Consider the following 12,572-nt stretch of genomic DNA (forward strand, 5'->3'; position numbering starts at 1 on the left):
ATCAGCTTATATTCTCTAGCTCACAAAGGTTGAAAGCAAAGCTAGATGGTAAAAACATTGCAAAACCCCCTCCATTTCTGTTTTGTGTGGAATCTCTCAGGGAAAAGAATCACTAAAAGCTATGACTCAAATGCCTTTACGCCAACAGCACTTCTCAGATTCATTTCTGATCACTTGATATTCTGTGCAAAGAAGAGGCACTGTGTAAACTAAGCTAAACATATATATTTGCACTGACGAATCCATAGTGACAAAACTCATAAGGATTTCTTTAAGCTTTGAGGACATGATTAAAGGGTTTTCCAAGGATAGTTCTTCATTCAAAAGGATATAATTACACTTCAACAAGTTACCATGTTTGTGTGCTGTAGGTACAAAAGCAGCTCTTACAGGGCTTGTCTAGACACTTCCACTGTGTGTCTTTGTTCTTCTTGTAAAGTCTTTTTTATGAAGGAACTACCCATTTTTTCACCCAAGTTTTATATCTTTGTTAATTTCTGATAGCAGATTCTTCTCCCTTTGCCTTACAGAACCTGTGCTTTTTCTAGTTTTCATTTTTCAAAAATTTGCCAGGAAATGTTTTGTAAATCCAAATTGATTTCACTCTTCAAATGCACAGAATCTTCTCTATTGCAGATCTTTGTTATTTTCTGGTATTAGTTCTTTACCTGGAGTAACTGAACAGTGACCTTTAGGAAAAAAAAGCTATGAATTGAAAGAAAATTGTGACCACAGCAGTGCAGCAGAGTCTCAACCAGTTATCTGTAACCTCAGATGAATGAATTAAAAAACCCATTACATATGTTATTGTATGCACACCAGTGTTCCAGCTGGCTTGCACCAGTGCTACAATTATGCATGAAAGTTAGGAAATTATGTGTGGAAAGGCTAATGAGCAGCATTGTCTGCCCAATTACCAGGTTTACATATGCAAACAGTAATTTTGCAGATCTGTGCCTGGCAAGCCTTTTTTCTGAAGCTGCATCAGGAGCTCTAAGGTTAACTGTGACAGCAAAGTAACCCAAAGCCACCTCAAATCGGCTTCAACCCATCCTCCCTTTTTTGAAGAGAAGAGAAGCTTTGTCTGAGGGGAAGATATCACTGAAAGGATGACTCAAGATGCTGCCTAAAGCATACATGTGGGTGCTTATAGAGACTCCAATGGAAAGCCTGGGTAAATGGGAACTATGCTTCTTTTTTTTTTCAGGGATTCAGATTTGTTCCTGCTCGACTCTCGAACGATCTGGGCTGCAGAGGAAGGGTGGCTGGTGTTTGACATAACTGCAACCAGCAATCACTGGGTGGTGAATCCCCAACACAACCTTGGCCTGCAGCTCTCCGTGGAAGGCATTGATGGTGAGTGTCAGACACCAGCTGCAATCAGTGAGTCTCTGTCTCAGGTATCTGATTCCCAGCCAGGGGAAGCCCTAAGCATTCATCACTCTTTCCTGTGAACAGGATTTCATAAGAGTGTTTTTCCTGAATTTGCATAAGGTGGAAATAATAATAATAATAATAAAAAAATAGCCCCTAGACATATTTGAGGTTAAGGATGTACTCAGATGCTATAACAGATTGGTGACCTGCCTGCAGTAATTCCAGTATTAGCTGTGTACACGTCCCCATCAAGATACGAATATGCTGCTGGCTAATTTGCAGGTAGCACAGTCCAGTCAAGGAGAGAGGAATAAACTTTGCCATGTGCAAGAAGGCACAACTGAGTGATGTAGAAGACTGCTGTCAGTTGGCACAGAAGGCCTTTCAAATTCAGAAGACAGCTAAGAACCATGTTAATCTCCTTTGTGGCAGCAGAACTTACTGGGAAAGTCATGCATGGTCTGGACAACAAGGTCTGCAGTGTATGGTACAAATCTGTGAGGTTTGGGAGTGAGTGGAAAGACCTGGTTCTGAAACATCTCCAGAAAGGATGTTTTTAGAATCAGCTGGGGAATTTTCCTAATCAGACCTTAACTAAAAGTCATGCTGCTTTGTCTTAATGTTAAGATCCCTGATTCTCACTTGGAGACTTGTGCAAGGAAACCAAAGTATCCTGGATATCTTCTTGGGGGTTTCCAGGACTTGGGACCATCTGGAACTGCCTGGCTGCCCCACAGGATGCTTAAGGAAAAGCCAGCTCAAAATTATAAATATTCTGGGTGTAGTTATCTAAGGACATACTTTCATTCTCTACTCACTGCATCTATGATATCACTTGCTCTTGTTTTTTTCCCAACACTCTGCACGTTTCCAGTAAGTAACATTTTGCATAAAGGCTCTGCCTTTATGTTTCGAAACAGGCAACCTACAGAGAGTCATTGACATGAAAGGGTGATTTAACTCATGTGAGACCTGCACAGAGAAGTGCACTGGGTTTGTTTTAACCTGCCCTTTCTGAGTGATCAGTGAATGCAGAAACCCAAACATAAATACAAAGAAGGAACTTCACCATGGAAGTTAGTAGTCCCCACCCCAAAGACATCTTTGTATAAAGAGTCAAATTCAACCTGATGTACAAGTTAACTCCTAAAGTTAGAACAGTAAAGCAAATTGACAACCAAATTTAACCCCTTTTCAAACACTTGTCCTTGGTTTTAGTTTCCTGGTTGCCTCCTGAATGAACTACCTGGGAGAACAGAGGTTGTGTCCATGATCATTGCACATTTATTCAATCATTATTCAAGTATAGAAAATCCATCAACACCCAGGCCAGAGTTCACAGAAAAGTAATAGCTGGAAGTAGGCTGAGTATCTCCAAGCACTGTGAATACTGCAGTCTCACACTCACCCTCTGCTACTGATAAAATCTTATCTCTCTGTCCTCCCCCATCCTCACCTCCTGATTTTACAGCAAAAGTCAGTCCCATTTTTCAGCATTAAGGAGAAAGGCAGTTGATTTATAAATGTGTTACTGATTTCAACAGAGGCTTTTCAGGATCCTGCATCCAGTGAAGTGCTGCAGGTTTGCACACACTTACAGTAACTCTGCTCTGCTGGAGCAGTTAGAAGTGGACCCTTACAAACACATAGGCAGATCTGTCACAGAGAGAACTTTCAAAGACATATACAAATTCAGACTTCTCGGGAGTGCTAAAAGAAATTGTATTCCTAATTTCCATTGAGCCAAATAACAGATGAGAATGCACTTATCACTGAACCTGGGAATTTCTGATTGCACCCCTTTGCAAAGTAACTGCTGCTTTCTGCAAACAGATTAACAAAATACTTTAATCAGCCTGTCATTAAAAGTTAGAAAATCCATCTGCAGTGTTTAGTAAGTAAATACAGAGATATAGGACCCAATTGTCTGCTTGTCTTCTGTAACCAATTTCCCTGGCAGCACATCTTTGCACTCCCATTTCTCCTCCATACACATGAATTTTATTTTCTATTTTGAATGGCAAGGACATGTCCTTCCTTGCTCCCCCAGTTTCATTTGGATTTAGACCAATTGTGTGCACTAACAAGAAAGCTGCTTTTACACCTGGACTTCATATGAAAATCATATGCTGCAAACACAGCAGGATTTTGATGCAACACTATATGCTTGGGCAATCCCCAAGGCTTTAAGTGAATTAGAAAAAACACAACCAAACCCAACTTTTCTTTGTAACTGTTGTTACATATAGAGTTCTGTAATTATGAAGCAAATACAGCCTATTTTAAAAAAAATCTGACATCACAAGCACTATCCAGATGAACTGATACAAAATAAGCTGACTTAACTGATCTTTGTATTTCTTTATAATCTTGCCAAATAAGTCTATCAACGTGTATAATTAGGGTAGAATCAAAGAGGTTTTGTTTATCCCTGAGACCAGGGAACAGCTCCAGCAGAAGAAATGCTTGAGTGACTCAGTAGCCTTCAGCCCAGCACCCACAATGCCCCTCTCAGCAGCAACACATGGGTTGGGTTTACTTGATTTGGTACTCTAGATCCCATTTTTGACAGTATTAAAAAACCACCTTCAGGAGAGCAGATGAAGCCATACCCTCTGGTTCATGAGCACAGCTTTAGCTCTTGTGGGAGAAGTTTTTTATTGTCTAATGGTGATTACACACATCTCCTTATGTTTAACCTTGCGCTCTGGGTGGTTAGAAAAGTTTAAAAAAGAGCATTTTCCCCATCTCAATTAAAAAGAAATATGCTGCTTCACCTACAGAGCATTACCTCTTTTTCCCCTAAGTCAACACTGCCACCGTACTGGCCTTGAACGTGAGGTGTTGGTGTTACACTGGTATTTTACTGGTCAAATTGCTGCTCTAGTGCCAATCCATTAAACATCAGGATGAAGCTGGGTCCGCTCATGCATGCTGCTGCCCTATTCAGAGCTGTGGGAAAGGTAAAATAATTTACACTGGAAAAGCCACAGCCGAGGGCTACTTTAAACAGCTTTGGGAAGCAGAAAGTCTTGTTTGAAGGGGCAGCATTCAGTGAGCTCTAATGCCTGCAGGTGAGCTTGTTTTCAGGAAATAAGGCTCAGATCTGGCAAAGCCTGAGCACGAGTGGAACTACTTATATATTTAACATTGGCTGCTTGCTTAAGCACTTTGTGGGCTCAGCCACAAATATTTAAAATGAAAACTGTTTGGACAAGTTTCCCGAAAGAAGCTTAAGCAGAAGGTGAAGGAGCTGTTGATGAGTGTCCACATATAACTCTACTGCCATGAGTTTTGCTCTTTTCACCCAAGCTTTCCTGCTGCCCTGTCCTCAGATTAGTTTTGCTGTATCTTGCTTGTGAGGCCTGGCCATGCCAGGCAGTTTTCCTGTTACCAGGGTCCTATTAAACACCTCTTGATCCAGCCCTCTCCACAAATCCCATTTACTGATCTTGGAACTTCCTCATGGTTTTAGAAAAACATAAAATGGACTGCAGTCAAGGCCAGTCCATTCTTGGCCTTGAGCTTTGACTAGAGCCCCCTTTTCTGGGTATGTCATATTTACCAGTCTTTTGGACAGGTCCAAGAGCAAAGACAGAAACAATTTCATAAAGACAATAATTTATAAGCCTTGGCATTTACTTTACTCATCTTAAAAAGAGCAACTATAGAATATCATCTAGAAGTATTTTAGGCTACCAGCTTCTTTTTACACATTAGTCAGAAACTAGTATGGATATTTCTGCCGGTGGACTGAGAGTTCCTTTCCTGCTCTCTCCAGCCAGGCTGCCTTGCAGGGCTTCTCCAGGAAAGTGTCAGCTGTCCTTTGGCACATTTGATTTGTGGCTGACAAAGCCCAGCTCTGTCCTTAGAAAAGGATCACAAAAGCCATTAACGTAACTTGGACTTAGCAGCAGCACTCAGTAGGTTGGAACAGAATAATCCTTCATATCATTCCTGCATTTCACAGCAGCACCCAGACATCCTTTGGAGGCAACAGGGAGAAATACTAAATTTCCCACTGCCACCCTCTCCTTGCCTTTCTTGTAAATAATTAATTCTACAGAGAAACCACCTAATTGTCTTTTACCAAAAATCAAATTATTTTAAAGCCCAAAATGAAGGACACATGGATGGTAACCACCAGTTTTGCAACAAAGCAATCAGATATGGTAGTGCCAAGACGCAGCAATAAGCAAAATGTCTCTAAACATTTGGTTTTTTCACCTAAGGTATATCTGGAACTCTGTCAGCATTCCATACAAGGCATTTTTATTTTAAGTTAATAACCTTCCAGTGGGAATTTAGTGTTCCTATGGGCTGAGTTTTATGGTTCCTTTTATAGGATCACTTCAAATTATAGGTTGGTGAACTTAAAGAAACCCCTCTAAAGAATGCAGGAAAAGTTAATGCTAAGCGGATTTAGGGTAAAATAATTATAGGTAGAGCTATTTTATGTAACTTTTACACGCAGATATAAAATGAAGTTTAGCTGTGCTGAGCTGCTCTTGTCAGAAGCAGCTTTGCCGTTTAAGTCCAGGTCCTTGGTGGATCAGTGCACACAGGAATCAGCCGTACCAGCCAGCAGCTCTCCTCCCTGTTATCCTGGTCATGCTGGAAAAGCTGCTGCAGTCCCTCTTATCAGTCTGTTCTGCTCCAAGGGCAAAGCATCAACCCCAAGCTGGCGGGTCTCATCGGAAGGCACGGCCCTCAGAACAAGCAGCCCTTCACCGTCGCCTTCTTTAAAGCCACCGAGGTCCATCTGCGCAGCATTCGCTCCACGGGAGGGAAGCAGAGGAGCCAGAACCGATCCAAAACGCCAAAGAACCAGGAAGCTTTCCGGGTGTCAAACATTGCAGGTACACCGTGGGGTTGCTGGGTCTGTGTTTCTGGGTGTGGGATGACGTGGGAATAGTTTCTCCCACAATGTCTGTTTGTTGTCTCTTTGGTCCACCACTGGCATTCAGTGGTTGGTTTGAAACTGCTTGGGATTAGGGATTATTTCAAAAAAGCTAGAAAAAAGAATGTTTCTTTGGTGCAATGTCAAATTGAGGGATTTCTTAATCCAAATGAAAAAAAACACAAAACACCTAACCAGAAAAACTCCTTTGCTCCCAACATGAAATAAATTCTCATTTTGAAACAGAAGATAATTACATTAAAGCAATGAGTAAGTGATCAAAACGATATTTCAGAGGGTCTGAATCCAAAGGCTGTCCATTTTCAGAGTTTGTGATTTTAAGTTTAGCCCCCAAATAATGTAGCAGTCCCAAAAGTCTTGCGTGGAAGAGGAAAACCCATTCATTCTCAGGATAACCACAGCTATTCTGGGGGGAGCTCTGCTTCCTAATATGGAAGAAAACTCCATCAGGCATTTGAAATAGAAACGTGGCTTAACTATGTGATACCTCAGAGTAACAGGCCCTTGATGACGGTCCCAGCAGGAGCCACAGCACAGGGCTCACTCTGCAGGGGCAGCAGCAAATTCCAGCTCTTTTTGGGTGAGAGCCTCACTGAATGGAAGGAGAGCTTATGGGAGGCAGGAGGCAAAGGAAAACATGGCTTCCAACAACGAGGGTTGCAGTCACATTTTTATAGAATCACAGAATCGCTATGGTTGGAAAAGACCCTCAAGATCATCGAGTCCAACCTTTGGACCAATCACCACCTCACAACTAGACCATGGCACTAAGTGCCAAATTCCTCCAGGGATGGTGACTGCACCACATCCCTGGGCATCCTGTTCCAACGCCTGGCAAGCCTTTCCATGAAAAAACTCAGCTCAGGCCATTCTTTGTGGTACTTCTGCTTAGGTCTCCAGCTCAGGCTGTCCAGGATGGGCGCACAGTTTCAAAACTGCATGGAGAGTTATGGTTGTTCAGAAAAAAAAAGAAAAAAAAAGGAAAAAGAAAAAAGCTATTTTCCCAGATCTTTTCTGACTTTGCACAAGAAGCCAGAAGGGCATTTCATTTGTGTTAAATCCTATCATTACTTTATGACTAAAACTGAAATGGTTAAAAAAGGCACCTCATGTGCAAGAGATGAGCAGCAATGCCTCACTCCCTGCTGGGGGCTGTGGGTGCTGGGGCAGCCCAAGCTCATGGCCACCCATTCTCCCCATGCAGAGAACAGCAGCAGTGACCAGCGACAGGCCTGCAAGAAGCACGAGCTCTACGTCAGCTTCAGGGACCTGGGGTGGCAGGTAAGGGCTGTGTGTCACTGAGGTGCCTTTGCACGTCACTTATCCAGCTGCAAATAGCGAGTTCAAGCCAATAACTGGATTTCTTTTATAATTCTCGGGGTGAAAAAATTGTATATTGCCTTTAGCATGCTTAAGAAGTGCTTCTGCTAAGTTGGGAACTCAACACCCTTAGGTCCTTTTGAGGCCCTGGCACTGCTGAAAGTTCTCCTTTTTCAGCTACCTATTCTTTTAGACCTGGTTAAAAACATTTTCCTTTCTGAAAGCTTGTATCTGTGTTGCGGTGCTGGGTGAAGTGATCCTTGTGGGCAGCCAGGAGGACACTGCTGAATGGATAAACAACTAAACCCAGATGTTCAGCTACAATATGGGCACATCTGCAAAGGAGGATGTGTCTGTCCCTCCAGGAAAAGCAGCTGCTTTAGAGGGCTATAAGAGAGCACTAAAAGGGCCAGAGTGCCAGATATTTATTTTGCAGGCCACTGCAACTAAACATGGATGTATGAATGGATAGATTTATGTGCTGGTTGGCTTTTTGTTTTGCTGCACAATATTTCTGTCTTTCTCCACAATCTAATGGCTTCGATTTACTCAAGGACTGGATCATCGCTCCCGAGGGCTACGCTGCCTATTACTGTGAAGGAGAATGTGCTTTCCCCTTGAATTCATACATGAATGCTACAAACCATGCCATTGTACAGACACTGGTAGGTGCACTGTAGCTCCTGGTACAGGGTTATATCTGATAGGTGCTGTTCAGAAAGAGGTTTATACACAAAAGAGTCTCCAAGGCCTAAGAAGGAAGGTCTGCATTAGCTCATTTGATGCCTGCAGCATCTGCTCAACATGCCTGGCCAAGTGGCCTGAATTAATAGTTGGCTAGAAATTACCCTGTCTTTGCTGCAGGCATTGACATGCTCTCTCTAGCTTGAAAGGGCACTATGATAGACATCTTGATGGGGGTTTAGTTCCACTGCATGGAAATGAAAGAGCAGGATGTGAGATCCACTATGAGCATCCCTTGGAAGAACTCTGTAAGGATCCACTGAGTGCAGATTTGGGGGCAGACGGAGGAAGGGGTCAGTGAATCCCAGAATTACATGCACAGAGCAGCTGGGCTATGTATTTACTTTATGAAATGGTGCAAAGTTGTCCAGATGGGAGCCCTGAGCTCGTGACACAGCACTTGTGTTCAGGGGGACTGCTGGCTGGGGCTACCCAGACCAGCTGTGTCACCAAAGCCACTGCACCTCCAGCTGACTTGCATGCCTGGACACCCTCCCCTACCCAGCTGGGCTCCGGGAGCCCTGCACACATCTGCAGGGCACAAGGAGGCTCACTGCACCTTCTCATCTATATCCCGTGTCCTGTGCACATCTAAAGACAACATTGCAAAAAACGTCAGGGAAATTCGAAGCAACTGTTTCCAAGGAATGAAATATCTGCATGTTTCTCTCCTGGTAGACTGCTTATATTTGTCTTTTCCCCCGCTTCTCCTTGGAGGTCCCACAGCTTCAGGGGACCTGGATCCCTTGGCCCCCACTGGGTGTTGGTGCTGCTGGGCACAGGGACAGGGGCCCCAGCCCAGGGCTGAGAGGACTGTTAACAAAACCTCGCCCACACATCCTACAGAGTTTATCGTAACTGGTACCCACTGCAGAACACTGACTACTCTGACAAATGGGAGTTTTCTAATGAAAACCTGCCTCACTGAAAGATTTCCAGCTAGATCAGCCTTGGGTGCGTGCGTCAGCCTCCGCACACGCAGGGGACATCTCAGGATGTTTGTACACAAAGCCAGGTGTTCCAAACATGTCCGAGCGAGGGGGTGGGACAGACAGAAGGTTTCCTGGGAAACAAAAACATGGGAGAGGAGGGGGGAGAAGTAAATCTTAACATTCCTCTACTTTCATTCCCCAGGTTCACTTTATAAACCCAGAGACTGTGCCGAAACCCTGCTGTGCTCCTACACAACTCAATGCCATCTCAGTGCTCTATTTTGATGACAGCTCCAATGTTATCTTAAAAAAATACAGGAACATGGTGGTACGAGCATGTGGGTGCCATTAGATTTGTAGGAAAGGAAAAGGAGAAAGAAAAAAGTTATTTGTAAAGAGTGGGTTTGTATGGCTATGTGGGGGAGGGGAAAATTTTAGCGCTCCAGCCATGGGTTTAAAAAAATCCCTAACAGTTTTTAGGACCAGGCCTCTGAAAGTTCAGACAATGGAACAGTTTCTGGATCTAAAGTGGCATTTGAACACATTTTGTTTTAGTTTATTGCAGACAATGAGCTTGTAAACTGAAACAAGCCAGAGAAACTGTTTAAAAACTAATCTGCCTACAAAATTGGCTTCTACAATACATACTTTTGCAAATGAGTCTTTCTGGAGATTGCAAACTCACCAGTGTTGATTGTGAGTTAAACAGTAATAATCTATCCAAGGTGAGACTGTGCTGTGACTAATAAGTGTGTGTAGTTCCTGTAACACAGTTTGCAATAAAATAAGTGAACAAAATATACCTGGAGTGAACAGGTATTTTGTTAGAGAATTATTCCATCCCTCTGCTTCAATTTCATGAGCAAAACCAAAGATAATTACAAGCAACTTCCAGTTTTAAAATACAGTAGCAAAAGCTGGATGTGGATTGACACAAATTCAAAGCACAGATCAGTCTAAGAAAAAAATAACTAATTGGCAAGCAGAAGAACTGAAGAAATTAATTCCAAAGAGCAAGACTACTACAGTATACTTAATTACAGGGAAGGAAACTTCCTTTTGCAAGCAGAAAGTATTTGAACTTGCTATGAATTTGAAACAGGGAACAGCAAAATGCTGAGAAACAGGGATTAAACCTAACTTTTAGCTGGGGTATCCAAAGCAGCTATGGAGCTGTGTACTGCAGCTAAAGATCCCACTGCTGTTTGGAAAATGTCCATTGACTTCACTGAGGGAACAAGTTACAACACTTTTTGGAGAACATGGTCAAGTGCAGAAGGTGCTGTAAGCTGGGACATACACCCAGTACCACATAGAATAGAAACAAGGTGGGAAACTCTCCTTCCCAGGGTCAGTGCTTCTGATAAACCCTCTGCTGTGTTGGCTTAACCTCAGAAAAACAACAAAAAACATCTCTTTCAAGAGCCCCCAAGAAGCTGAAACCAGAAGAAAGAAAATGTCCCCTCGAGGCTTTTCTTCTTCCTTCTTTTAAAGTCACAGGTTACACAAACATCACACTTAAGTAATTAAAACTCTATTAAAGTTGTTGCAAAGAAGAATACAAAGTTGCAGCAACCAATCACAAACCAATTCCCTACTTTGGCATGTGCTGGGATTACCAAAGTAGGATTGGCAGAAATTTCACCACAGGGATAAAAAGAAAATTCTGCCCAATAAAACAACAGGTCCACAGCACACCCAGCTCTAAATCTCCAAACTGCAAAAACCTAAACCTCCAACAGATGGGTCCAGGACATAATAAATCCCTGGAGATTGGTGTCTCTGCTCAGTGATGCAGCCACAGTGGGGACTTGGCTCCATATCTTGCCTTAGAGGAGAGTTAGAGAAAGAAGATAAATGAACACAACCACCCCATTCTGGACATCACTCACTGCTCTTCTCCCTTTAAGTCACAGATCAAATCCAGACCAGATGCCTCACTTTAAAAAGAATAAGCAAAGGAACTAAAAAAACCCCTACTGCCTATGAAATGAATTGGAAACTTGTTTCTTATGGTCTAATTCTAATCCCATCTAAGTCAATTGGTGTTTTCCCAGCAGTTGTCTTTGTAGCAGGGTCAGGCTGATGGGAAAGTGGAAGTCCATCCACGACATCGGTAGGTTTTAAAGTGGGTGAGCAGTTGCCACGTTACCAGATGTGCCTGGCACCCAACCCAGGCAGCTCAAACATCTGCAGGACCAGCCTGGTTGCACCAGCCATGTTCCACTGGCAGGACTCCTGTAAACTATCCCAAGGTGAGACTTTGGCCAAACAGTTGCAGCCAGCCCCACGGCAGGACAACAGCTGAAGCCAAAAGACCATCTCTCCTGGAGCCTGCAGACAGGACCATCCATGATAAACAGCCAAAACTGCCCTCAGTGCGTCACTTATTTAGACTGAGGAACTGAAACCTCACAGATGGGAAGGCTCTTTTGACATTGTATACGTATATACACCAGTGCTTCTTAAACCTCCTGAAGGAAGTAAGGTGCTACCTAGAAAGTTAAAAGCTGATCATGCCTAAACTTCCACTATTTAGTAGTCAAGGATTAGTTTTTTCTTGCGGGTGTTTCAGTATTGGTGGTCACTGAGTTGGTGTATTGCATTTTTAACTTGGACCACGGTATCTTGCTGTATAGGATTCATATATTAAATATTATGTGGGGATTGTTTCTGTTTTGGGGGCTTTTTGTTATTGTTTTTAAACATAATAACAGGATTTCTGTTGCTAGGCTCAACATCAGCTTCACTGTTTGTACATTTTTATGTAAATAGTTGTCACAAGCGGAAGAAGAATTATTTATTTCCATCTCTGAATTCCTTTTTCAATCACATCCAGGAAAAATGATTCTCGGTTCCTAAACACATTTGTTTCCTTATTTAAGAAGATATTTATTAACAGTTGGCAAAAATGCATACACATTTCTGGTTCTTTTCATAGAGCAGTTGTCAGAAGCCTTTTTGTACAAACTAGTAAAATAAATCATTGCAACTTTACAAAAGATATCCCGACGACATTGTGTATCTGTGTGGTTATTCTCCTGATATTCAAAGAACTTTTTGGCTGGACAATATTTCATCTTGAGCCTCTGTTTTCATGTAGCTCAATCTCTATGTACGGGCAAAACCAGCACATGTTGCTATTTGGTGCAACTCCTTTGGTCCAAATACAACAGGGAGGGAAGAATACAAAAAATATGAATGTGTTTTGCAGTCTGCACTGCAAAGATCCATGATTGAATTATAGTGCAGCTGTCAGCAGCTGTTTCAAAGAAGCG

At 42.6% G+C, this 12,572-nt stretch overlaps 1 protein-coding gene across 1 annotated transcript in view; it reads left to right on the plus strand.

Annotated features, from left to right (window-relative positions):
* The window catches only part of BMP7 (bone morphogenetic protein 7), a 44,088-nt gene extending 33,400 nt beyond the window's left edge, over window positions 1-10,688 (plus strand). Inside the window, exons 3-7 of the mRNA XM_027881298.1 lie at window positions 1,208-1,356; window positions 6,039-6,236; window positions 7,503-7,579; window positions 8,173-8,283; window positions 9,497-10,688. Of these exons, the coding sequence (XP_027737099.1) occupies window positions 1,208-1,356; window positions 6,039-6,236; window positions 7,503-7,579; window positions 8,173-8,283; window positions 9,497-9,646 (685 nt within the window). The 3' untranslated portion in view covers window positions 9,647-10,688. The remainder of the gene's footprint in view (window positions 1-1,207; window positions 1,357-6,038; window positions 6,237-7,502; window positions 7,580-8,172; window positions 8,284-9,496) is intronic.
* Window positions 10,689-12,572: the final 1,884 nt, after the last annotated feature.

Source organism: Empidonax traillii, unplaced genomic scaffold (genome assembly GCF_003031625.1).
Source record: "Empidonax traillii isolate 1590-97213 ecotype Southwest subspecies unplaced genomic scaffold, ASM303162v1 scaffold86:size2944007, whole genome shotgun sequence".
In the NCBI taxonomy this organism is placed as follows: Eukaryota; Metazoa; Chordata; class Aves; order Passeriformes; family Tyrannidae; genus Empidonax; species Empidonax traillii.